This window comes from Oryx dammah, unplaced genomic scaffold, assembly GCF_014754425.2.
Source record: "Oryx dammah isolate SB20612 unplaced genomic scaffold, SCBI_Odam_1.1 HiC_scaffold_28, whole genome shotgun sequence".
NCBI lineage: Eukaryota > Metazoa > Chordata > Mammalia > Artiodactyla > Bovidae > Oryx > Oryx dammah.
Window position 1 is genome coordinate 18,399,953 of NW_024070212.1, and position 26,850 is coordinate 18,426,802.

The following is a 26,850-nucleotide window of genomic DNA, read 5'->3' on the forward strand; positions in this document are numbered from 1 at the left end:
ACACATTGTAGTCCAGAGGGAGAGGAGGAAGGATAGAAACCCTGAGCAGAAGCAGGCTCCACCATTTTATTACAGCCTTACCAAAGCCCCTCTCACAGGGGCTCATAAGCAGAGAAGCCGGTAGATCTCTCAACCAGTCACTGGGGCAGCAGGGAAGGCAGAGGGCCCCAGCTGGGGAAAAGGTGATCTTTGGAGAGGTATGAATGTGCAGGTATAAAAGGCAAGAAGAGCATCAATATCTCCTCACCCTGGCTAAGGCACTGAGAAGAAGGAACGTAGAAATGGTAAAGATGGGAAGGGAAGGAGAAAGGGTCCCTTGGATCCTAGCCTAGGGAAGACAAAAAATATAGTAATGGAGACAGGTGGGGACTACCGCATGGGCCCCATGACTGTGCAAAGAAGAGCATGTGAGAAGTGGGCAGAGTCACGCCAGCATGTCCATTACCCATAATGCTCCCCTAACCCCACTCCAGAATAGGAAGGAAATGACTGCAGGAGTCAAGGGGGCAGAATCACATAGGGTATTTCCCTGAGCCTAGGGTTAAGGGCTAAAGAAAGCAAGCTTTATATACATGGCAATTTCTATCCCTTCCTAGCCCACTCAATCCCCCTGACCAGCCTGCTTTTATGAGGGAGCAGAGGAGGGGGTTATCGGCACTTAAGGAGGGGGCTCAGTTGGCCTGAAAAGCCCACTCCCCCCAGAGGAAGGGGAATGTCCCTCTACCGGTTTAGCGCAGATGCATTTTTTTATCACCATCACTCAAACCCCTTCCTGTCTTAGGTCTTTAATAACTAGATCCCTGCCAGAGATGAGGAATCTGAAGCTGGACAGAGCAGAGCAGAACTGGCCAGGCCTCAGGTGTGGTTTATGGGCCCTTGTGAACCACAAGCTAACAAGAGCTGGTCTGCAGGTTGCTCTCTGTAAGCAGTGAGGCGATGGAGGAAGGATCGTAGACACTGTCAAATTCCTCATCTGAACTCAGTCCTTCGTGCTGGAGGGTTGACTCAGCAGCTGAGCGGGAAGCTTTGCGCCTGAGTCAAAGAGAGGAATACCAGTCAGGGAAGATGACAGATTTAAACAGCCTCCCTTCTCATGCTAAGGAAACTCAGTTCTCCTAAAGCCTAAAACTAGCCGTAAGATTCCCCTAAGAAGTAGGGGAGATGGGGTACAGGGTGGATACTGAGGTACTAAAAGACAACCACCCTGGCTTTCATCCAGGAATGGGTGCCTGTGAAGTCCCCTTTCCCCACCCAGCTCAGGAGTGCTCATTCCCAATGGAGCAGGGGGCAGAAGAGCAACCCATACCAAGAGTCCTTCTCCAGGGCTTTGATCCGGGCCTGAAGCTGTTCATTGACCTCATGCTGTTCCTCTAGCTCACGCTGGGCTTTCTTCCTCAGGCTGTCCAGTCGCTCAATTTCCTCTTCGGCTTCATCCACCTGCCGCTTCAAAGCCTTCACCCTCAGGCTTAGCTAGGCAGGATACCAAGTTCCCCCATTAGAAAAGCAGTTGCTGCTACCGTGGCCTGAGGCCCTCCCCTGTAGCAATCTTGACAAGGTATATGTAGTTGCCCCGAGAAAAATGTTGTGACCATAGGCAAGTTCCCTAACCTCATAGGTTTGTCTTGGGGATTAAATGAGTTAATACATCACTTAGAAAAGGTACCCAGTGTATCATAAGTACTCAGTACATAGGCTTACTATGCACTAATCTAGTCCTTTTGCTCTAGTTTCTCTGTCCTCATAGAAAAAAAGTCTAAGATAGAACACATATGAGGTAGGCCCTCCCCTGGACTTCAAGAAAATGCATCGTATATACTTGCCCTATGGTTGCCTGGCCCTGGCTGCCATCCTTACCTGGTCTTTCTGGTCATTCACATGCTGCCTTTCATCATCAATCTGGATGGATAGCTCTTTAACTCTCCGTTCCAGTTTTCGGTTGGTAGACTGCAGAACTGTCTTCTCCCTAAAAGGGCGGGGTAGGGGGATGTCTAGGCTGTTGTCATTTCTAAAGAAGCTGCTACTTGGCCCCATACTGCCTCCAAGGACTCCAAGGGCTCAGCCACAAGCCCCACCATTAGGCTGGGAAGGATCCAGGGCAGATCCAAAGAACTGGGTAGACAGAGGCCATTCACATTTCAGAATTTCCATAATTCTCTCTTCTCCCTATCAAGAGAAGAGGGCTCCCGAAAGATCAAGCCAGATTGCCATGACTGGGGCAGAAGATGGGGGGGCCCCAGAGGAGAAAAGCCCAGAGGGAGAGAGAAAGGATGGCTCATGTCACCTCTCTTCTGCCTGCAGCCGCTCCTGCAACTCCCGATTCTGGGACTCAAGCTGCGAGAGGCTGGCGCTGGGCTTCTGGAAGCCTTCTGAGCTGGCCAACCGGCTCTTCAAGTCCTTGTTCTGAGAGGGGACAGGAAGCCTCCTTGGTTTGCACTCTACTTCCAATTGCTTCCACGGTCATTCTACCCCTCCCAAGGTCTCTCCCTGAGACTGCCCACCCCACCCCCTCACCTGTCTCTCCAAGGAGATTTTGTCACACTCCAGGTCCTGCCGGGCTGACCTCTCCTGCATGAGCTCTGTCCTCAGCTGGTCCACCTAGCAGGAATAGGCCAGAGGAACTGGACTTGGGGAGGACTGGTGATGAACCAGCAAGCTGAAACCAAGCTGGGCAGAGTAAATGGAGGGTGCTCTCTGAATCCCCCAAAATTCCCAGGCAACTAAGAAATCACAGCCTACTCAAATGGGAGGAGCCACAAGGATTGAAACATGGCCTCCTCAGTCTCACCAGGAACCAGAATCCCTTCTGAATGGAAATGGTCCAGACTCAGGTCAGTAGCCCAGGCCACCAGGATTCCTTCCTCCATTCAAATTCTTGGCTTCCTTCCACTTGAGGAAACCTGCCAACCCCTTCCAAAAGCAGATGAGACTCTGCAGTAGAACTAGTCATGCACCAGTTCTGCAGCTAGATCTCTCCAGACATGAAAGATGAGAAGGTAGGGTTGTTTTTGAAAGGGCTGAGAGGCATAAACATAGATGAGGGGTCAGGAAGGGGTTACCTGATCTCGGCCACGATTCATCCGGTCGGTCAGCAGCTCCACTGTGCTCTTCTCCTCATCTAACTCTGCCTCCAGCCGTGAGACTTTTTCCTGTGGCAGAGGGACAACAGTTTGGGTTAATTCTGCCCCAAATGCTGGACACCACAATGCCAGTCTCACCTGGACTCTCTCAGACCCCATCCTCCAAAGAGTCTTGTCTCTCCCCATCCCACAATCCGTTGGTCCCGCCCCCTGCCCAGAGCTACCGTGGAGCTAGCGCCCTCTGCTGCCCAAGTGAGTCATCAAGAGGAAGGAGCGGGCCCACTTTGATCCTGACCCCTTGGCAGGAGGACAAACCCCAGAATCTGTTTCTCACTGGGGCAGCCCTATTTCCCTAATGGGAAAATAGAAACCCAAGCTTCTAAACTCAAGCCAGGCAGTACCACATACAGACTAAGAGCGTGGGCACCAGAGCCAGACTGCCGGGGTTTAAAAATCAGATCTACCACTTCCTTCCCTGGTAGTTAAGTGGGTAAAGAATCCGCCTGCAATGCAGGAGAACCCAGTTCAATCCCTTGGTTGGGAAGATCCCTTGGAGAAGGGAAAGACTACCCACTCCAGTATTCTGGCCTGGAGAATTCCATAAACTGTATAGTCCATGGGGTTGCAAAGAGTTGGACATGAGTGAGCAACTTTCACTTCATTTCACTTCACCACTTCCTAGCAAAGGAGCCATGGACAAGTGGCTTAGCCTGTTTGTGTCTGTTTTCAACATGTGTAAAATGGATAAAACAAAACTACCCATTCCAAAAGGCTATTCTGAGGACTCAGTGAGTGAATGAGTGTTAGCTGCTCAGTCATATCTGACTCTGTGACCCCATGGACCGTAGCCCACCAGGTTCCTCTGTCCATGGGATTCTCCAGGCAAGAATGCTGGAGTGGGTTGCCATTCACGTCTCCACTGGATCTTCCAGGCCCAGGGATCAAACCCGGGCCTCCTGCGTTGCTCAGGATTAAATGATTCTTAAGTACTTGGCACATAGCACAATATATTAAGCATTTGCTGTTGCTGCTATTATTACTGTTGTTGTTATTGCCAAATACAGCAAACTGAAGACCACTGTTGACTCTAGAGGGGAGAAGCTGCTGCTCAGCTCCAGCCAACTATTACCATGCAGACAACTGGGGACTCAAAGCCCCTCGTTGTTATTTTTTTCAAAGGTAAACAAGAGGCCAGAAATCCAAAATTTTACTTGACATCTTTAAACTTCTAACCAGTGGCAATTAATTCAGAGTTGCTTAAAGCACAGCACTCAAATAAAACCCATCAGTTGTGGGCTGCCAGTTTTCTAGCTGTGAAAAGAAGAGAAGCAAAGAGCAAAGGAGAAAAGGAAAGATATAAGCATCTGAATGCAGAGTTCCAAAGAATAGCAAGGAGATAAGAAAGCCTTCCTCAGCAATCAATGCAAAGAAATAGAGGGAAACAACAGAATGGGAAAGACTAGAGATCTCTTCAAGAAAATGAGAGATACCAAGGGAACATTTCATGCAAAGATCGCTTGATAAAGGACAGAAATGGTCTGGACCTAACAGAAGCAGAAGATATTAAGAGGTGGCAAGAATACATGGAAGAACTGTACAAAAATGATCTTCACAACCCAGATAATCACGATGGTGTGACCACTCACCTAGAGCCAGACATCCTGGGATGTGAAGTCAAGTGGACCTTAGAAAAACATCACTATGAACAAAGATAGTGGAGGTGATGGAATTCCAGTTGAGCTATTTCAAATCCTAAAAGATGATGCTGTGAAAGTGCTGCACTCAATATGCCAGCACATTTGGAAAACTCAGCAGTGGCCACAGGACTGGAAAAGGTCAGTTTTCATTCCAATCCCAAAGAATGGCAATGCCAAAGAATGCTCAAACTACCACACAATTGCACTCATCTCACACGCTAGTAAAGTAATGCTCAAAATTCTCCAAGTCAGGCTTCAACAGTACATGAACCGTGAACTTCCAGATGTTCAAGCTGGTTTTAGAAAAGGCAGAGGAACCAGAGATCAAATTGCCAACATCTTGCTGGATCATCGAAAAAGCAAGAGAGTTCCAGAAAAACATCTATTTCTGCTTTTTTGACTATGCCAGAGCCTTGGACTGTGTGGATCACAATAAACTGTGGAAAATTCTGAAAGAGATGGGACTACCAGACCACCTGACCTGCCTCTTGAGAAACCTATATGCAGGTCAGGAAGCAACAGTTAGAACTGGACATGGAACAACAGAGGAAAAGGAGTATGTCAAGGCTGTATATTGTCACCCTGCTTAGTTAACTTCTATGCAGAGTACATCATGAGAAACGCTGGGTTGGAAGAAGCACAAGCTAGAATCAAGATTGCAGGGAGAAATATCAATAACCTCAGATATCAGATGACACCACTCTTATGGCAGAAAGTGAAGAGGAACTCAAAAGCCTCTTGAAGAAAGTCAAAGAGGAGAGTGAAAAAGTTGGCTTAAAGCTCAACATTCAGAAAACGAAGATCATGGCATCCAGTCCCATCACTTCATGGGAAATAGATGGGGAAACAGTGCAAACAGTGTCAGACTTTATTTTGGGGGGCTCCAAAATGACTGCAGATGGTGACTGCAGCCATGAAATTAAAAGACCCTTACTCCTTGGAAGAAAAGTTATGACCAACCTAGATAGTATATTCAAAAGCAGAGACATTACTTTGCCATCTAAGGTCCGTCCAGTTAAGGCTATCGTTTTTCCTGTGGTCACGTACAGATGTGAGAGTTGGACTGTGAAGAAGGCTGAGCGCCGAAGAATTGATGCTTTTGAACTGTGGTGTTGGAGAAGACTCTTGAGAGTCCCTTGGACTGCAAGGAGATCCAACCAGTCCATTCTGAAGGAGATCAGCCCTGGGATTTCTTTGGAAGGAATGATGCTGAAGCTGAAACTCCAGTACTTTGGCCACCTCATGCGAAGAGTTGACTCATTGGAAAAGACTCTGATGCTGGGAGGGATTGGGGGCAGGAGGAGAAGAGGACGACCGAGGATGAGATGGCTGGATGGCATCACTGACTCGATGGATGTGAGTCTGAGTGAACTCTGGGAGTTGGTGATGGACAAGGAGGCCCGGCGTGCTGCGATTCATGGGGTCGCAAAGAGTCAGACACGACTGAGCAACTGAACCGAACTGAACTGAATACAGAAAGAGGCTGGGAGTGTTCTGGCTTTTTCCCCCACAGGAGTCCCACCTGTACCAGGATCCAGACCTCCCCCCATCTTCTCCCACCCTGCCTCCACACGTCAACCCCTCACCTCAAGGCTCTTGAGTTGCCGACTCTTGTCATCCTGAAAGCGTTTTTTGTTCTCTGCTTCTTGTTCCAGCCCCTGCAATCTCTGGGCCAGTAGCTCTTTGTCCAGGCGGGCTGTGTCCCGATCAGCCTGGGATGCCTGCAGGGCCTGCCGCAGCCTCTGAGTCTGGTCAGAAGAGAAAAATGCAGCAGCTCAGATAAAGTGAGGTGGAGGTGGGGTGGGAGCAGTCTACCCTGCGGGGGAGAATTCTTCAACACTTTAAATCACCTGAGTTTTCAGACAACTGATCCTGAAACCAAGCCTCAGGGTTTATGATTTAAGAGGACAGGATGCATCCTGGGTATTGAGATTTTTAAAAATCTCCCCAGGTGCCCCCAATGTGCAGCAGGGTTTGAAAACCCATCAGTGGAGGATGTGTTGTCTGCACAGGAGTGATGTCAGTGCATCACTACAGTGTACAGCCCTACCTAAGTGCATGCATGCTCAGTTGATTCAGTCATGTCTGATTCTTCACGACCCTATGGACTATAGCCTGCCAGGGTCCTCAGTCCATGCGATTCTCCAGGCAAGAACACTGGAGTGAGTGGCCATTTCCTCCTCCAGGGGATCTTCCCAATCTAGGGATTGAACCTGCATCTCCTATGTCTCCTGCATTGTAGGCGGATTCTTTACTGCTGAGCCACTGGGGAATGCATCCTCTGTCTGCATCTAGGGTGGACAACTCCCTCCACCCCCCGCCAGCTAAGTGATTAGACCTAAACCCAGATCCTAGGATCCTTTGGCAAGAGCTTTAATTAAGAGGCAGGCTTCCCTCATGGCTCAGCTGGTAAAGAATCCACCTACAATGTGGGAGACCTGGGTTCAGTCCCTGGATTGGGAAGATACCCTGGAGAAAGGAACGGCTACCCACTCCAGTATTCTAGCTTGGAGAATTCCATGGACTGTGTAGTTTGTGGGGTCACAAAGAGCCGGACACAACTGAGCAACTTTCACTTCACTTTCCTGGTGGCTTGGAAAGTAGAGAGTATGCCTGCAATGCAGGGGACCCTGGTTCAATCCCTGGGTCAGGAAGATCCCCTGGAGAAGGGAATGGCTACCCACCCCAGTATTCTAACCTGGAGAATTCCATGGACTGTGTAGTCCATGGGGTCTCAAAGAGTCAGACACAATTAATTAAGAGGCAATGAATGACCTTCAATATAAGAACACTGGGAGGATTCCCAGTATCCTGCCATTTAGGCTCCTACCTCATCCTGAAGCCGGCTTAGCCCCCCAGAGGTCTTCTCAGCTTCACTGGCCCACTCCTTGGCCTGGCGCTGGGCATCTGCCACCTCCCGCCGAGCCTTTTCCTTGTAATCCTCCAGCTGGGCCTGGAGCTGCTGCAGGGCTTGCTTTGAGTCATCCCCAATTTGTTCCAGCTGAGACACAGAAAGAAGAGCTTTTTCAACCCTGCAACTCTTTAACAGATGCCTCTGTCCCTTCTCTGGGCCCAGACTCCCAAGGTTCTCCCAGAGCCTCTTTCCTGCCCAAGCAGCCCTTTCTTGCTCTCTCCGGGACCTAGGTCCCTAGTATGTCTGGGAGTAATATATAGATCTCCTGGGTTCAAATCCTGCTCTACCACTTAGCTGTGCGACCACAGGCAAGTTACTTATCCTCCCTCAATCTCAGTTCCCTATCTGTAAAATGGGATAATAATAGTACATCACAAGGTTATTGTGAGAATTATGTTAATTAATTATATACGTACTTACAGCAGTGCCTGATACAAAGTAAGCCTGAAAAGACCATATTTTAGCAAACCCATGATACCAATGATTATTATAAGGTATACCACTGAAAGAAAAAGTTGCCAACTGAACTATAATATACCATCAATTATAAGACAAATCAATTCCAGAGATGATACAATATACATTTGAGAACTGATAAAATAGGTGTTTGCTCCAGTTTTATAAATAAGAGACTAGGTGGATAACCTTACTGGAAAAAACAGCAATTTATTTCCTTTTCTTCCTTTCTCCTTCCCTCCCCTGAATATAAAATTCTACCAATGAAAATTCCTGTTTTTAGGTCTTATAGATGTCTAAGGAGGGACCATAGGCCTTTTTTTCCCCTTCCTCTAAATATAAAACTCTACCAATGAAGATTCCTATGTTTAGGTCTTATAAACTTCTAAAAGGAACTCCAGGAGACAGACGGTCTCCAAGGATTAGACCATAAAGGAATGGGATGGCAGGGGAGAGCAAGAACACAGGGGATACAGGAAGGATGCCACTCTGCCTCTTTGGCCTTGGCTGCCCCGACAATGAACTTGAGGAAAGCAAACACCACACGCTGTGACCCCATTCCCTCCCCTATCCACTGCTCCAGGCAAGCTTCTGTATGAGCTGAGCCTCTTCCTGAGGCTGGGCCAGCCCGTGCCCCACCTCTTTGTTCAGCCGGTCCACAGTCCTGTCCAGCAAGCGCTTCTGCTCCTCCAGCTCGGCCTTGCTGCGCCTGAGCACCTCCCGCTGCTTCCCCTCCTCCTCCAGCGCCCGGTTCAGCGCCTGCTGCTCCTGCCCCAGGCGGGTCAGTCCCCGCTGGGCCTCCTCTAGCCGTGCCTCAAGTGCCCGCTTGGCTGCTGCCAGGCTCCCCTCCTCTTCCTGAGCTGCATTCAAGGCCTCCTCTAGCCGCTGTTTCTCTGCCTGGGAGAGGGGAAGGTGAGGGATGTTGGACCAAGAAGATGCAAAGCTCAGGCTCAAGCCATTTGGAGGTGAGGGTGAGCAGATGGGAGGGAGGAGGAAGAGATATTTCTGAAAAAGATAGACAATGAAAACAGGCTCAAAGGAACCAACCAAGATCAGAGACCATATAGAGTGGGAGATGGACAAAAACACTAGTGCAAAGGCTAAGACATTCACACCAAAGCACATTCCGGAAACAAACCCAAGGTTAAAAGAGGGTTAGGGAGGCAAACAGAAACACATTACAGGCAAAATAAAAGTGATGGCTGAGTATTTCCATGTTCATGTTAGTCGCTCAGTCATGTCTGACTCTTTGTGACCCCATGGACTGTAGCCCACCAGGCTCCTCTGTCCATGGGATTCTCCAGGCAAGAATACTGGAGTGAGCTCCCATTCCCTTCTCCAGGGTTATCTTCCCGACCCCGGGATCAAACCCAGGTCTCCTGCATTACAGGCAGATTCTTTACCATCTCAGCCATGAAAGTCAAAGTATTAGTCTCTCAGTCGTGTCTGACTCGTCACAACCCACGGACTGCACCTCTATCCATGGAATCTTCCAGGCAAGAATACTGGAGTGGGTGCCATTTCCTTCTCCAGGGGATCTTCCTGACCCAGGGACTGAACTCAGGTCTCCTGCATTGCAGGCAGTTTCTTTACCGTCTAAGCCACCAGTATGTAGCCAGGGATGAGAGGACAGAGGACAGGGAGGAAGCCAAACATGTTAGCGAAAGCACTGACCTCTAGCCGCTGCACCTTGTCCCGAAGCCGAGCCTCCGCCACTTCCCCACCCTCCGCCAAGCCTCGTGCCTCCTTCAGTTGCTGCTCCAGACCCAGGATGCGCCGGCGGAATTCGTCATTTTCTTCCTGGGTCTCCCGAAGCGTCGTCTCCACTGCTGTTCGACGCTGCCCCAGCACTGCCGCTTCTGTCTCTGCTGCCATCTGAGCCTGAGGCCGGTTCAGAGAGGTGGCTCAGACCCCGGGGCTCAAACTCATCGACGACTCCCAGGAAAACCACCACACAGAGAGCGACTGAAAGAGGGGTGGTACCGCCAGCCAGAGGCTTCCCTGAGAACCCCACCCTACAGAGAAGCAGTGGGTGTCATAAGGTACAGCCCGGCCTCCCCAACCACATCCTGGCTACGTTTAAGCACACACCTAGGACCGTGGTATTTGGTCTATACATACCCAAGATAGGTAATTTTCCATGCCCTCTGGCTCCTCAGCCCTCCAGACCCCTCAGCCTCCACTTCCTAAGCCCTATGCCCACTCCCCTTGCCTTGGAAGCCTCTTCACAGTCTTGTCTCAGTTGCTGGAGGGTCTTTTGTAGCTGGAGGTTCTGCTCTTCCAGCCCCCGGCTTCGTTCAGCCTCGACCCTCAGCTGCTTCTCCAACTCCCGCTCCCGGTGTCGCCCTGCCACCTCCTGGCTCTGCTGCTCTTCCTGTAGCTCCTTAAGCTCCTCCTGTGTCCGGCGCAGCTCCTAGAAGGAAGGGAAATGGTGACAGGGCAGAGAGAACCAGCTTGGGACACCAGAGAGTAGAGAAACTGAAACTCTCATACATTGCTGGTGAGAATGTGAAATGGTATGGCCACTTTGGAAAATAATTTGGCAATGTCTCAAAGAGTTCTTGGGCTTCCCTTGTGGTTCAGCAGGTAAGGAATCTGCCTGCAATGCGGAAGACCTGGGTTTGATCCCTGGGTTGGGCAGATTCCCTGGAGAAGGGAATGGCTACCCACTCCAGTATTCTGGCCTGGAGAATTCCATGGACTGCATAGTCCACGGAGTCACAAAGAGTCAGACACGAATGAACGATTTCCACTTTCAAAGAGTTAACCATAAAGTGACCACATGACCCAGCAATTCCACACCTAGGTATATACCCAAGAGAACTATATAAACATATGTTCACAAAAAACCTGTAGGTAAAAGTTCATAGTAGCATTATTCATTATAGCTAAATATAGAAATGACCCAAGTGTCCATCAGCTGATGAACGGATAAGATTTCCCTGGTGGCACAGCGGCTGACAATCCACCTGCCAATGCAGGGGACACAGGTTCGATTCCTGGTCCAGGAAGATTCCACATGCCACAGAGTAATTAAGTGCTAAGCCCGTGTGCTGCAGCTACCGAAGCCCACTTGCCTAGAGCCTGTGCTCCACAATGAGAGAAGCCACCGCATCACAACAAAGGGTAGCCCCCACTTGCCACAACTAGAGAAAGACCAAGCAAGGAAGATCCAGCACAGCCATAAATAAATTTAAAAATATTTAAAACCTGATGAAGATAAACAAATATGGTATATCCACACAGTGGAATATTACTCAGCCACAAAAAGTAATGAAATACTGTTACTTGGTACAACACAGATAAACCTTGAGAAACATACTAGATGAAAGAAGCCAGACACAAAAGGCTAGATATTATAGGAGTCCAATTATATGAAATGTCCAGAACAGGCAAATCCATAGAGAGAGAAAGTAGATTAGTGGCTCCTGGGAATGAGGAGAGTGACTGCTAATGGATACAGGGTTCTTCTTGGGGGTAATTAGAATATCCTGCTGCGATTCATGGGGTCACAAAGAGTTGGACATGACTGAGCGACTGAACTGAACTAAACTGAACTGATGGTTATAAAACTGTGTGAGTGTACAAAATCCCACTAAACTGTATTCTTTAAAAGGGTGACTTTTATGGTACATGAACTAAATCTCTACTTTAAAAAATCTATGTGGAATAAGAACAGATGAGTGTATGAATAAAATAAAAATAGCTATTTTTTTTTCAAATGCTGAAAACCAAAGTATGTGACACAATAAATATTAGTGTGATTTGCTGATCTGATTTCTTTTTTAAAATATTAAAATATGATTTCTGGTTCTAATTATCTAGTAGCTACTTCTGAAATTCAGAAAGTATCATAATTAGACTGAAAGGTTATTTATATATATATAGTGAGTCTTCTCGGAGAAGGCAATGGCACCCCACTCCAGTACTCTTGCCTTGGACGGAGGAGCCTGGTGGGCTGCAGTCCGTGGGGTCGCTGAGAGTTGGACACGACTCAGTGACTTCACTTTCACTTTTCACTTTCATGCATTGGAGAAGGAAATGGCAACCCACTCTAGTGTTCTTGCCTGGAGAATCCCAGGGATGGGGGAGCCTGGTGGGCTGCCATCTATGGGGTCACAGAGTTGGACATAACTGAAGCGACTTAGCAGCAGCAGCAGCAGTGAGTCTTCTATATAAGACACTAACATACTAACTACAAACAAAAAGAAAACTACCACAGTGTGTGGTTTACAGTGGACTGGGTTAGTCTATTTTCCTAACGTGTATGTTATAGGCTGATTAAATATTTAATAAAATGTACTTAATATATGAGATAAATGAAACAGTAGTTATTACTTTTTAGCTTTACCTAGCATAATAAATCAATCGAGATTCTCCAGAGGAATGTCTACGTTCACTATGTCAGCTAATATAATGAACAGACTTCAGACTATCTTTATTTGTTAACTTAATAACAATACAGTAAAAACTAGGAGTACTTCTGATTTGACAACCACCAAAGTGTATTTGGTTAACATTTATTATCTTTTTCTCCACCAAAATTTTTTTTATAAGCTCAAGCTTTTATTTATCTGGGAAATCATCATTCAAAGGTATATTTCTTTACTTGTTTAAAAATACAATGCTTACTGATTACAGTAAATGCATGATCAATAAGCATTGATTAATTAATACTTGTTAACTGATTACCTACTACATACCCAGCATAGGCAATCAAAGAAATGTAGACCAGGAAGGATTCTCAAGAGGCTGTAAATGCCAATTCTCCATAATTATAATTAATGAAAATATTTTCTAACTTTCAAATCATTTGAAATAAAGCACTGCTTTCTTGCCCTTCATAAACTAATCCCAGGAATATGAAGAAATTATTTCTGTGTTCATTTCAATTTTATGAGATTGTTTATAAAATATCCACGCACGATAAAAACATTTAGTTCCCTGGGTCTAGATTCTGCAGTAGCCTTCAAATTACAGTTTGGCTTCCCATGTAGGTCAGCTGGGCATGCACTGCCAGTGTTCCAATCCACGTGACAACACTGCTCACTGTAAGTTAATAAACCAGTGTTCTAACTGTAAATGTTGGTTTCATAAGTGTAGTTAACGAGTCCCTTCTAAAAGATGAAGTAACCCTTGCTATGCTGACCAAACGAGGTTTCCAAGCTTGCAAAAATGAGCCTGGAGTTTCACAAATTCACCTCAATGTTGCTACCCATGAGGTCTCTTGGGAGGCAGCCAGCAGCCTCTGGCTATAACCCAAGCTGGCCACGGAGAGTTCTTTCCATTAGAAATGTGTACAGTGAATGAGGAGACCAGTGCTGCCGGAGTGTGTGCTGCGAAGATAAGGCTGAGGGGGCAGGAGGAAGTCTGAAAACAAAGCCGTGGGAGGCAGCATGAAGGCCCTTGTGGATGGGCGAGGCATGTGCCCGTCACCCCGACCTGCCCTGCTGCCCCCAAGCCTCCAAGTACCTTCTTGAGCTCTTCCACCTGGCGAGTATCTCCAGCACCAGTTCGGGCCTGCCCTAGTTCCCTCTGCAAGGCCTCTATCTTCTCCCCAAGTTCCTCTTCCAGCTCCTCCTTCTCCATACGCAGCTGCAGGAGTCTGAGCCCAGCAAGGTGAGATAAAAGGGAAGGGGAACAGAGTGAGGCCACCTGCTGGGGAGAGGCTAGCAGAACAATGAAAACCACCTCCCTGGAGGTTAACACACTGGGCGCTCACCCTCAGGAGGGAGGAAGATGGATATGGAGAAGGGCAGTTTGAGAAATGGGAGAGGAAAAGCACAGCGCTGACCGGGAAGAGCAGGGATGGAAGAATCCTGGACAAGCTGCCTGGGGGGGAACTATCCTTACTGCTGCTTGGTGGCTCTAAGCTCCTCCTTGTTCTTCTGAAACATGTTCTGCCAATGCCCTGTCTCCTCTGAGGTCTCCTCCAGCTCCTTCTGCAGCCCCCGAACCAGGGCTGACATCTTCTGCTTCTCGGCTTCTAACGCTGCGTGGTCCTAAGGAAGAGGAGAGTCGGGGGCCAGGAGGTTCAGAGGCAAGAGCTAACTCTAGAGCAAAGTGTGAGTGCAGACGGTAAGGCTCAGATCCAGAGGCACTGTGCCAGCTGCACACCCTGACACCCAGGGAGCCTGGCGCAGTGCTAGGACAAGGCTCTCGTCCCAAGACACAGTGTGCCTCTGTCATCTAGAAGGAGTCTCCTCCATTACTTCCCCATGGGACTTCGACCACACACCCTCATGGGACTTCTGGCCAGCACTCCTTCTCTCCACCCTTACAGGTTTCCTGACGAAGGTTTTCATTACATCTCACACGTGTCTTTTAGCAGGAGTTCTGGTGATGACCAGGAAAAAAAATCCCCAGATACCAAGACCTCAAGGCAGCCCCCTTCCCCGGGATGCCCTCTTTTTCCAGCCCTGCTCTCATCACATGCCTGGGTCACGTCCTGCATGCTCCGGCGAAGCTGCTCGGTGTCCCGCTGGCACTGCTGCCTCACGTGCTCCACCTCCTGGTCCCGGGAGGCCACCTCCTCCTTCAGGGCACCCTTCAGGGCCGTCAGCTCCCGCTCCCGCAGCCTCAGCTGCTCCTCCACCCGCTGCTTCCCCTCCAAGACCTCTTGCAGAAGCTCCTGGGTCTCTGCCAGGTCCTGGGGAAAGTGAAGGTGGAAGTACAGAGGTGGCCATATTAGAATCCACCTGTCTGTTCATTCATTCATTCATTAATCCAGTCAGTCAAAAAATTTGTATTGAGCACCTCCGATCTGCTAGGCACGTGAACAGGGGCTCTCTGCCCTCTACAATGCCTAGTTAGGCTAAAGGAAACCCACCATTCTGTCTCTGGGATCACCCCACCACTGAGCCTGCCTGAAAGCACCCTAAAGAGGCAATCAGCTACCTCCTCCCCATACTTTGGGGAAACTACAGATATCCCTGGGCTTTCCCTGGTGTCAGACGATAAAGAATCTGCAAAGCAGGAGACCTGGGTTTGATCCTTGGGTTGAGAAGATTCCCCTGGAGAAGGGAATGGCAACCCACTCCAGTATTCTTGACTGGAGAATCCCATGGACGGAGGAGCCTGGTGGGGGCTACAGTCCGTGGGGCCGCAGAGTTGGACATGACTGAAGCAATTAATTATACACACCGTCCTCCCTACCTTCATTAGCACCTCCTTAGCAGCTTCAGGACCCTGGGCCTGTTTCAGCTGGTCCTGCAGCTGTATCACCTGGATCTCCAGCCCATGCCGTGCGCTTTCACCCTGGTCCAGGAGCAGCTTCATGTTCTGGAGCCTCATAATCAATCACAGACAACATTACTGAGCATTAAGTGTCAGTCCATTTTCTAAACACTATACTTATACTAATTCCTTTAAACTTCCTTCAAGCATTTGTTCAAATCTTAAGGATGTCTCCCCTGTTTGACTTAATACTGTAACCTGCTCCCCTACAACCCAGCCCTCTTAAGGTTCTTTAACCTACTCTACTTACCACCTTCTCACATGTTACACATTTACTTACATAATATGCTTATTGTTTACTGTCTGTTTTTCCTCACTAGAAACTTTGCTTCATCTTTATGGTTCGCTGATGAACCACGCAAAACTTCTGCCACATGAATGATTGAATCCTCACAACAATCCAGTGAGGCAGGTATTATTACTAACCCCATTTTACAGATTAAGAACCTGAAGCACAGAGGCAAACCCAGGCAGCCTAACTCATGCACTATTAGCATAGTTGATAGAAAAGGTAAAGAGAAAGGTCCCATCTTTAACCATCTCTGTCTGCCCCTTTCAGCTTCTGGAGATTTCCCTGTCTCCCCCAGCGCTGGGGGCGTCTCTGAATCTGGCTGAGGTCCCCACATGGCCCTGTGTGCACCAGCAGCTGCACTCACTCCTTGGTGCTCTGCTGGGCCTCCCCCTTCCTCCTCTCCAGCAGCTCCTGCAATCGGCTGCACTCTTCTGCCTTCTCCTCCAGCTGCCGTTCCAGCCCCACCTGGGATGGCTCTAGCTTCTGCCGTTTCTGGAAAAGGAAAAGAGAATAAAACAGGTGAAGGGTAGGTCAAGCCTCTCAGAAGGACCAGGAATAATGGAGATGTCTAACACCTATTGATATTCACTATGTGACAGGCGCTGAACTAGGAACCTTAAGTATATTATCTGCATTTAAGCCTCATATGAAACCTTGGTACTTGTAATGGTTTAAACTATGTCCACAGATTCTTTGCCATTCCTTTCAAAAGGTGAAACCTCTCCCCTTGAGCAGAGGCTGGACTTAGTATAGTATAGGGGAGTCTATCTCTTCTAACAAACAGAAAAAGGAGGAAGGGATGTATCACTTCTAAGACTAGGTCATAAAAAGGCACTGCAGTGTCCTTTTTACCTTCTCTCTTGAATCACTCACTCTGACGGAGAGTAGTTACCATACTGTGAAGACACTCAAGCAGCCCTATGAAGAGGTCCATGTAGCAAGGAACCGAGGCCTCCAGCTAACCACCATTGAGTAAGCCATGCTAGAAGTAAATCCTCCAACTCTGGTCAAGTATCCTAATGACTAGACCCCCAGCCAATATCTTGACTGGAAGCTCATTACAGGCCCTGAGCCACAGCTACCTAGTTACGTGGCTCCCAGATCTTGGACACTCAGATACTGGGTGACGTTTGTTTTGAGGTAATTTGTTACACAGTAATAACTGTGTGTGTGTGCTCAGTTGTGTCTGACTCTTTGTGACCCATGGACTGTAGACTACCAGGCTCCTCTGTCCGTGGAATTTTCCAGACACGAATACTGGAGTGGGTTGCCATTTCCTACTCCAAGGGATCTTCCCAATCCAGGGATCGAACCCCCCACCTCCTGCACTGCCTGTGCTGACAGGCGGTGCCAAGGCAGAAGCAGTATTAAAAAAAAAAAAAAAAAGAGGAGTACAAAGGCTTGAGCATAAGACTGACCTGAATTTTAAACTCCTCTACAACTTACCACCTTGGGCAATTTACTTCATCTTTCTGATTTTCAACTTTCTTATCACACAAGGGTCCAGGATATTTACTTTACAGGGTCACTATAATCATTACATATTACTCGGGATAGTGCCTCCTGCTGCTGCTGCTGCTAAGTCGCTTCAGTCGTGTCCGACTCTGTGCGACCCCATAGACGGCAGCCCGCCAGGCTTCCCCGTCCCTGGGATTCTCCAGGCAAGAACACTGGAGTGGGTTGCCATTTCCTTCTCCAATGCATGAAAGTGAAAAGTGAAAGTGAAGTCCCTCAGTCATGTCCAACTCTTATCGACCCCATGGACTGCAGCCCGCCAGGCTCCTCCATCCATGGGATTTTCCAGGCAAGAGTACTGGAGTGGGGTGCCATTGCCTTCTCCAATAGTACCTACTACAATAATTCAACTCAATAAATGACAGCTACTATTACTGCCATCATTATGATAATGATGAAAAGAACTGAGGTAAATAATTTGCTCAAGATTTATACAGTCAGTAAGTGGTAGAACTGGGCTTCCCCGGTGGCTCAGATGCTAAAGAATCTGCCTGCATTGCGGGAGACCTGGGTTCAATCCTTGGGTTGGGAAGATCCCCTGGAGGAGGGCACGGCAACCCACTCCAGTATTCTCATCTGGAGAATCCCATGGACAGAAGAGCCTGGTGGGCTACAGTCCATGGGGTTGCAGAGAGTTGGACACAACTGAGGAACTAAGCACAGCACAAGGGGCAGAGCTAGGACAGGACCGTCCAGAGGAACAGAATGAAAAGTAGTTGGACCCCTGCTGAATGTGTTCTTCCTCTCCAAGTTCTGGAGAACCCCCAAAGTCCTTCCTGGGACTAGCACACACTCTTGTCTCATCTCACGGGACATACAAGCGCTCTTTCCACTGCTTGGAAGGGCCCATCCAGGCCAAGCTTCTTCTCCCATGTGGTCCTTCACCCCTCCTGCACCTCTGATCCTCTCCTCACCTTCACCTCTTCATCCAGCTTTTTCTGCAGCTCCTCCACTTTTTGGGTGAGTTCAGCCTGCCCTGCCTTAGCAGACCCAGGAGAAGCCATCTGCCAGAGACAGTGGGGGGAAGAAGTGAGTCCACATCCAGATCCTGAGGCGCACAAGGCCCTAAGCCGGCCCCCTCACTCCACCACGAAGGCCACTCACCACCAGAGGCTGCATCTGCTCCAGCACCAAACTGACCTTCCTCCTCACAGAGGTTTCACTTTCTGAGCTTCTGGAGGATGAAAGGACAGATGGAAAGGTAAGGGGAGGCAAGGGATGGAAGAGATGAGGGAAGGGAGGGTTATGAGCAGGGAAGATGGGGAACAAAGTTAGAACAAGAAAGTGACTCTGCTGTTGGGAGGGGTCCCCACTCACCCCTCTCTCAGGATGCCATAGATGGTGGCCTTCACGTGATCCATACTGCCTGGTGGGGCGGCCTCCTGCTGGTCTCGGAGAAGGTCTGGAGTTGATTTGAACTACACAAGAAGTAAACCCAAAGAAATTGGGAGGTTGAGAAGATTAAGCCAGAAGCGTGTATGGGGTTCAGGTAGAAGAGAAGTGGCAGCTGGGAGATGAGGCCCTTCAAGCATGAAGAACGAGCCTGAAAAGGGGGTACAGAGGAATACTTCTGAGGCCAGAGCAACAGGCCAGGAAGGATCCACATCTCACTATTGCTGCAAACCAGATTTTGTTCAACAGGCAGCTCTCAACCAGTTGTGAGCTGTGTCACAGGCTATTTGTCACTAATGGCAGTTAATGTACTAGAATGTGTAAATGATTTACTTTTAGAATAGATTTAACTTTGTCTCAGAGTAACGTCACTCCCCTCCTGAGTGGGAGACAAAGGTGGGAGTTTTGGCCAGAGCAGCAGAGAGCCACTCATATCCTCCAAGCCTGCTTCACGTCTGTGGCAGCCCTAGCAAATGCTAGTGACTGAGGCACACACAGTGGTCTGGCAAGAACGAGTTAGCTCTCCAGGCTTGTGAATGGTGATTTCACAGTTACTTCCACTTCCTTTAGAATTCTGCCCATGGAAGTATCTTGTACACGTGAATATCATCTGTTACGCAGATGGATAAAGTGGAAGACAAAACGTAGACCCTGCTATAGATCATGAGTTCACTTAGGGGCCCAGGGCTGGTGGGTCGGGACTGATGAGAAGGGGCCAGGGGTTGGAAGCCATAGAAGGGTGGGGTCTGACCTGTAACACTGCAGGGTCCTGTAGCCTCCCCCGTGGCTCCTCAAAACTCTGAAGGACCCAGTCCTGGGTCTGACGGGCACGGCTAAAGCCGCCTAGAGAGCTCTGGGCTAACGGTTTCGAGCTGCCCGTGCGCTGGTCATGCTTTGCACCAGGGATCCAGTGATTGGGGGACTGGCGCTCCCGTTCCTGGAGGGTGGCCCGTGGCAGCCGGTTGTCCAAGCTCTGGCTCCGCTTGCGCTGTTCAGGGGGCAGCATCCGCGTGCGGCGGCCAGTCCGGCCCCGGGTCTGGCCCCCATGGTGACTGTCAAATTTGTTGATGAGTGAGTCCACCGAAGACAGGGGGGCAGTGTCAATGGTGTTGCCCGGGGAAGTCCCCTGTGGGGCCAGCTCCAGCAGGCTGGTGCTCCTATTGTCCAGATCCATCAGGGAAGGGCCTGCCAGGGAGGCCTGGGACTGGGAGCGGAGTAGCCTTCCATTCCAGTGGGCCCCGGGCTCCTCATCTGAGGTGCTGCCCTGCGAGGGGGCAAGCAACTCCCTGGCCTGAGAGTAGGGGTTCTCGGCAAGTTCTGAGTCAGAGCTCAGAGCTCCTGGTGCCCCTCGGTTGTTGGCCCCCTTGATCTGGACCCCAAAGGAGTCACTGCCTTTCTCTCCACTGTTAAGCACTACAAAGGGCTGCCCAGCGATGCCCTGCACGCGCACAGCAACCCCGTAAGTACTGGCTCTTGCATCCTTAGCTGGCCGTCGCCCACCACGACGTAGGGTGCCTATCTCTGCCTCACCCACTGGCTCTGTGATGAAACGAATCTGGACTCCATGGTCAACAGGGCCCCGGGGCTCGGCCATGGTGGACGCCTGCTCCATGGGTAGGAGGGGTCCTGGAAGATGAAGGAAAGAGCTTAAGCTGAGAGATTAGAAATAGAAACCCAGAAACCTCCACTTGCCCAGATTCTATGAGACTGACTGCCGGCCAATTCCCTCTATACAAAATAGTGGTTCTCATACTTCATCGGAGCAGCAACATCTGAAGGACCTGTTAAAACACAGACTCCACCCCCCGCCCTGCAGAGTATGAGACTCAGGAGGTAGCCCCCAAGGGCAGATTTACATTTCTAACAAGTTTGCAGGTGATGCTGATGCCGCATCCAGATTCCACACTTTGAGACCCACTGACCCAGAAGAACTCCTTTCCTCTAATACAGTCCTGAGGAGCTTGGCTTTGCCATCATTTAAAGATTTTTCTTTATCTTCACACATACACATATAGCACTACCGTATGCTTCCCCCAACCCCAAGGAAGGCACAACCCCTACATGTAGATACCTCCAGCCCAGTGGAGAACAGGGGCCTCCATTCCCAGAGCTCATTTCAAATACAGCAGACCCCAGGGTATGTCATCCCATTTCTGGGAGGATACTCAAAGAAACTGAGAGCAGTGATGGCATCAGGGGTGGGGGAACTGAGGATAGGGGACAGGGCTGGGAGAATGACTGGCTCTCTCCTAGACCTCTTTTTGTCCCTTTGGGGTTTTTTGTTTGTTTGTATTATTTATTCATTTACTGGGCTGTGCCGGGTCTAGTTGTGGCATGCAGGATCTTAGCTGTGACACATGAGATCTACTTCCCTGACCAGGAATCGAACCCAGGCCCCCTACATTGGGAACATAGTCTTAGCCACTGGACCACCAGGGAAGTACCTTTTGGTCCCTTTTGAATCTGCTACCTTTTGAAGCTGGTCCCTTTTGAGTACTGCCTACTCAAGAAAAAAGTAAAAGTGTTAGTCACCCAGTCAAGTCCAACTCTTTGCAACCCCATGGACTGTAGCCTGCCAGGTTCCTCTGTCCATGGGATTCTCCAGGCAAGAATACTGGAGTGGGTTGTCATTTCCTTCTCCAGGGGACCTTCCTGACCCAGGGATGGAACCCAGGTCTCCCACACTGCAGGAGGATTCTTTACCATCTGAGCCATCAGGGAAGCCCACTCAAGAAAAGATTTAAATAACATTTAACAGAGTACCAGTCCAGGGAGTTCCCTGGCGGTCCAGTAGTTAGAAGTTCATGCTTTCACTGCCGGGGCCAGGGTTCAGTCCCTGGTTGGGGAACTGAGATCCCGCAGGCCATGTGGGATGAGTCCAAGAGGCCCCAGGGCAGGCAGACTTGTCCATCTGAGGGCCAGGGCCAAGACCACCCGCAGGTCGCCTCCCTGGGTCCATAATGCCTAAGCCCAGAGTCAGCAGATGGAATGTAGTCCAGGTATGCGCTGGCTCCAGGAACTTGGGGAGGAGTTTCTCCTCTAAGCAAATAAAAAACCAGCTTCCCCCACCCCTTCTGCTAACCTCCACCAGGGCCTAGCACCAAACTGGAGGAGGAGCCTCTGAAGTGCCAGAGTCACAAACATACCCAACTCAACCCCCCAGAAGAGCTCTGGGCCAAGGAAACTTGGCAAGGCCTCCTTCAGGCAGGGACTATAGAAGGGCTAAGAAGCCCATGAACCAGCGGGAACAAGGAAAGGAGGGGCAGAGCTCTAGGTGAGACAGGGCTTGGAGGAAGAGCATTCCTAACATTCCCAGTCCCTCCCCTCCAGAGGAAGATATAGAGGGGCGGAACCCCTTATCAGCAATGGTTCTTCACCTTTTTGGTATTTGAGAAAATGTGAAAGCAATGCACCCTTCCCCCAGGTGACAGCTCTCCCAAACTTTTAGCATAGCATCTCAAAAGGTCCTCAAAGCCCACCCATGAACCCGAGGACCCCATCCTTCCACTGTCCAGACAATGGGGTGGACCAACCTCTCTGGACCAACCAACCTCTGACTCAGACGCCCCAGAAAGCAAGATACTTAGTTGGTAGGACCGTATGCTGGAATTCAAGTAAGAAATAGGACCAGAGGGATTCCCTGGAGACTCAATGATAAACAATCCACCTGCCAAGGCAAGAGACATAGATTCAGGGATCTGGGAAGATCCCACAGGCTGTGGAGCGACTAAGCCCATGTGCTACAACTACTTAGCCTGTGCTCTAGAGCCTGGGAGCCACAATTACTAAAGCCCAGGCACCCTGGAGCCCATCTTCCACAACAAGGGAATGAGAAAGCCAATGAGAAGGTCATGCAGCACAACTAGAAAAAAGCTCAAGAAGCAACGGAGACACAGCATGGCCAAAAATAAATAAATACTTCTTTTTAAAAAAGAAAATAAATGGGACCAGAAAAGGAGCTACAAGGCAAAGGTACAAGTTCTCCAAGCCACTCATCCTACAGAAAAGGCTCTGGACTAGACTCCAGATCTGACCTGGAATCCTTGTTTCTGTTTTTCACTTAATGTATATTATCTTGGACAAATCACAACTTTTCTAAGCCTGTTTCCTCATCTGTAAGATGGACATAATGATACTACCTCACAAGGTAACTGCCCATGAGAATTAGACAATAACAATTATTTGGGTATACGCAACTATAAAAATTTATTAAGTTATACACTTAAGATTTTTGCCCTTTATTTACTTAGATTCTACTTCAGTAAAAAGAGGGAAAATGACAAGATGGTAAATATGAACACACCTAGCAGCAAAAGCCTGTCGCAAAGTTGTCAACAAATGCTATCCTGCACATATGCTGCTTCTTCCAAGGGGGCCTTCCTGGCTTCACTTGGTTTACAAAAGGATGTCACTTCCTCAGAGAAGCCTTTCCTGACCCTTCCCTCCCACAGACTAGATCAGATGCACATTATATGCTCCACAGATGGCCTCATGAGTTTGCCTCAGTTTATTTATTTTTTAAATTTATTTTTAATTGGAGAATGATTGCTTTACAATGTTGTGTTGCTTTCTGCCATACAACATGAATCAGCTGTAAGTATATGTATGTCCCCTCCCTCTTGAACCTACCTCCCACGCCCTACCCCATCCCACTCCCCTAGGTTGCCATAGAGGACCAGGCTGAGCTCCCTGTGTTATACAGCAACTTCCCATGAGTGATCTGTTTTACATATGGTAACACATGTGTTTCCGTGCTACTCACTCAATTCATCCCACTCTCTTCTTCCCAGCCATGTCCCTAAGTCTGTTCTCTACATCCACGTCTGTTCCTGCCCTGCAAATAGGTTCATCAGTACCATTTTTCCAGATTCCATATGTATGCATTAATATACAATATCTATTTTTCCCTGACTTACTTTACTCTGTATAACTGCCTCTAGGTTTATCCACCTCACTAGAACTGACTCAAATTCAGTCCCTTTCATGGCTAAGTAATATTCCATTGTATACATGTACCACGATTATGTATTTATCAGAATGACAATTTGTTTCCTGTTTCCTCCACTCGATTATAAGCTCCTGGAGGGGAAAAAAACATTGCTCTCAGCTGACTCCTGTGTCCCCAGGGCATAGCAGATAGTAGACATCAACATATATCTATTAAAAGTTGTATCCTGAACCAAGGAGAACTCACACAGCAGTGGGGAGATTTCCCAAGGACCCCACACAGCCATTTCTTGTTTGCCCTCGTAACGGAACCTTTTCCTGGCCTGGACTCCCTGCCCTCTTCAGTCATAATTTTGGAACCAAATGTGCCTAGACAGCCAGCTATCAGAAGTCATGATACAGCTCTACCATGCTAGTGTATCAACTGGTCTTCCAGATTCACATCAAGGAGTTCCCAGCCTAGTCCCAGAGAATACATAGCCCCTTGCCCACCCAAGAGCATCAGGTTGCTCAGAGGTGGAACCAAGCCTACGCCTAGGTCCCAGGGACTCCCAAAACTCAATCTTCTTCAGCCCCAGAACATATGAATCCAGGGCCAGGAGGGCTGAAGGGATCTTTGAGGTGGGTCAGAAAGCAGGACTCTAAATGATTCAACATGGAAAACCCGAAACCAATCCGCCTTCAGTTACAGAGGACAGCGGGGCGGGCCCAGGGAGCAGGGCAGCTCCAAGGTCTTGCGTAAGCGCCAGAGGCAGGTAAACAGTGATCGAGTGCCAGGCAACAGGGAGCCCAGAGCCTCTGCTCTCACCAGATGCCTGACCCTGCTTTTCCCACCGCCGGGGAGTGCCCAGGGCACTCTTCACCAACTGGACTTGGGAAGGAGACTAGACCACAAGTTAATTCAGCTTCATCTGTGTGCCTGTCATTCCTGCCTGCAAGGAGGGGGCGGACACAGCACCTGTATCAGGCAGCCACTTCTCCCTGAGTTACTCATTAGCCTGCCCTGCCCCAATTCCATCATCTCTGGCCCAGCCATAAGCGTCTGGCTTCCAACTAGGAGTGACAGGGTCTCTGGACTCCTGGCAGAAGTGGGGGTGGGGTGGTTTTGGGTGTGCCCAGGAAGAACTGGTATATAGAGGGCCTTGCAATATACTAGATGCTATATAATTGGCAGATGCAGAAAATGGGTAAACTAGAGGTACACTGATTAGACTCCCCTTGGAGGTAACAAGGAAAACAAAATAGAAAAGGACCACTCAGTGACCTTGATCTTTTGGCTACTGTTTTCTCATACAGGTAATGAGATAAGGTTGACTGAGGATCCAAAAAGAACTCTCCAAGTGTACTCCTGGCTCAGTCCACTGAAACAGCCAAACCTGAGCGCCAGGCTAGAGCTGCTGGGCCAGTTGGGGGCGGGGGGGGGGGGAGACGGACACAATGAGGAACTGGGCCCCTGCAAACTGGCTGGACAGGTTTGAGAGGCAAGAGGAAGGGGAGGGCCAGGGAGACTCCACTGGCAGTTTGTGAAGCAGATCAGAGAAATTCCACACCACAGAGGAGGTAGAGGGGCAAAACGAGGGGCAGGGACTCTGTCCAGCTTAGATGCCAAGGCAGAAGGTGGGAAGGGAACGGGCAGGAGGAACAGAGACACGGACAGATACACAATGAGCCTGGTGAGTGAGAGACAGCCGACAGCCCGGAGTGTGACAGGAAGACTGTCTCCCTCTACCCCTCCCTCTTGAGAGTTCCCAAGGTTGCATTCCACATCCCACATAACCTGGGCCACCTCCCTGGCTCTTGGTTCTCCCCTTGCCTAGCCTGAAGAAAACCAGCGGCCCTACTCTTCTCCTCCCTTCCCACAAGGGTGGTGACAAGCAGGTCAGCCTGGGGAAAGCAGGAAGGGTTCTAGGAAGCCAGAATCCTCTTAGGGTCAGGCAAATCTCGGGATTAGCAGTCCCCTAGGGCCAGCCCCCCATTCCCAAATACCCAGGATGAAAAAAGAGGTATGGAGGCATGTGTAGGCAGCCTGTCGACTACATAGCGGTTGCTAATTATTTCCCAATTACAACAACTCTCCTCAGGCAGGGCATCAAAGGGGCCAAGTTATGGCTGGCTCTGGTTCCCTCACCCGCCTAAGGCAAGGAAATCTGCCTCAGAAGTTTAGTCTAGGCCCTCATGTGCACCTCTCATCCAGCCTGAAGACGCAGAGGTGCTGAATCTCCCAGTCCTGGGGTCTCCTGAGGAGCCCTGCTTACTTCCTGCACCAGTGTCTCCCGCCAGTCTGACAGCCACCGCGGTCCAGCTGTCAGGGATGCCTGGTGGGGTCTCAGCGAATACTGGAGAATTTCCAAGAGGCATCAAGAAAAGTGGTTAGGCTCCCAAACCTCACCCAACGCCTCCATCTAGAACCCCAGAAGTATGTGTGCTTGAAGGGAGGGTTTGACATTAGCCCCCAGAAAGAGGCCTCATTAGAAAAAAGTATTTCTACATATTTTGTAGGCCTAGGGATCAGTGCTTACTCAAATCCCTCTCTCATAGAGCACTCTCTCAAGAGGAAGAAGGAAAAATCCTCTCTGGCAAGAAAGCAAAGGAGGACAAATGTCGAAAGCCTTAGTTTCACACCTAGCAAAGGGATGGGGGTATCCTCTCCTTTTACCTCTGTGTCTATTAATTGCACCTGTCTCCTCCCATAGGTGAAAGGTTAAAGACTCCACACCTCAGAGCCATCTCAGAGCCAGAACAGAGGTATCAGGGCCGGCTCAGACTGGCAGTCGGGGAAAGAACCTCAGAGAAACAGCACCTTTCCACGCCCTCTCCCTTCCGTCTCTGAACCATAGACAGCAAGTCCCCTTTACCCTACCGAGACTGACTCCTTCCCCCTACCATTCCGGTCTCCAGGAGAAATTCTGCCCCAGGGACTGGCGTCTGACCTCCAGAGATATCTTGGCCCTGAAACGCTTTCATGCCCTGGGAATAGCCTTAGCCTCAGGTGCCCCTCACCTGGCACCTTCCCAAGCACCTGCGTCTGGCATCTTAGAGCAGAAGCCAGCTCTTTATCAGTAGTACTCCCACCCTACCTTGACCTCCCCTCCTCCTCTCGCCAACACAGCACCTGTGCCCTGGGTATCTCTGATCGCCTTGACTCCCGCCCCTCAAGGGTACACCTGAGGGCTCGCCTGCCTCTTGAGTGCCCTCGCTCCCGCCCGGTTCACTCACCCTAGCCGGGCTCGGCGCTCCCGGGCTCGGGCTCGGGCTCGGGCTCGGGGAGTGCTGCACGATCGGCTCCCGGGCCCTCCCCCTCTGTCCCTCGGCGCTCCCTCCTTC

General features: G+C 49.6%; 1 protein-coding gene across 3 annotated transcripts; it reads right to left on the reverse strand.

The window, feature by feature from the left end:
* Positions 1-401: 401 nt before the first annotated feature.
* CGN (cingulin) lies at positions 402-26,850 on the reverse strand. Of its 3 annotated transcripts, none has more exons than XM_040230682.1 (21): positions 26,743-26,850; positions 19,331-20,205; positions 18,505-18,605; positions 18,292-18,361; positions 18,102-18,191; positions 16,037-16,164; positions 15,300-15,432; positions 14,581-14,793; positions 13,998-14,146; positions 13,617-13,749; positions 10,357-10,557; positions 9,819-10,025; positions 8,784-9,041; positions 7,605-7,775; positions 6,361-6,522; positions 3,057-3,146; positions 2,512-2,595; positions 2,282-2,400; positions 1,855-1,963; positions 1,307-1,470; positions 402-1,032 (listed from the first exon to the last, which is right to left on the reverse strand). In XM_040230682.1, the coding sequence occupies exons 2-21, from the start codon at positions 20,189-20,191 to the stop codon at positions 891-893; spliced, it is 3,585 nt and encodes a 1,194-aa protein (XP_040086616.1). In that variant the 5' UTR covers positions 20,192-20,205; positions 26,743-26,850; the 3' UTR covers positions 402-890. The 3 variants fall into 3 exon arrangements, 2 of the variants coding, with proteins under 2 accessions (XP_040086616.1, XP_040086617.1); XR_005719326.1 differs by lacking the exon at positions 402-1,032 and adding an exon at positions 2,073-2,163 and having other exon boundaries at positions 1,361-1,470; XM_040230683.1 differs by lacking the exons at positions 402-1,032; positions 1,307-1,470 and having other exon boundaries at positions 1,868-2,163.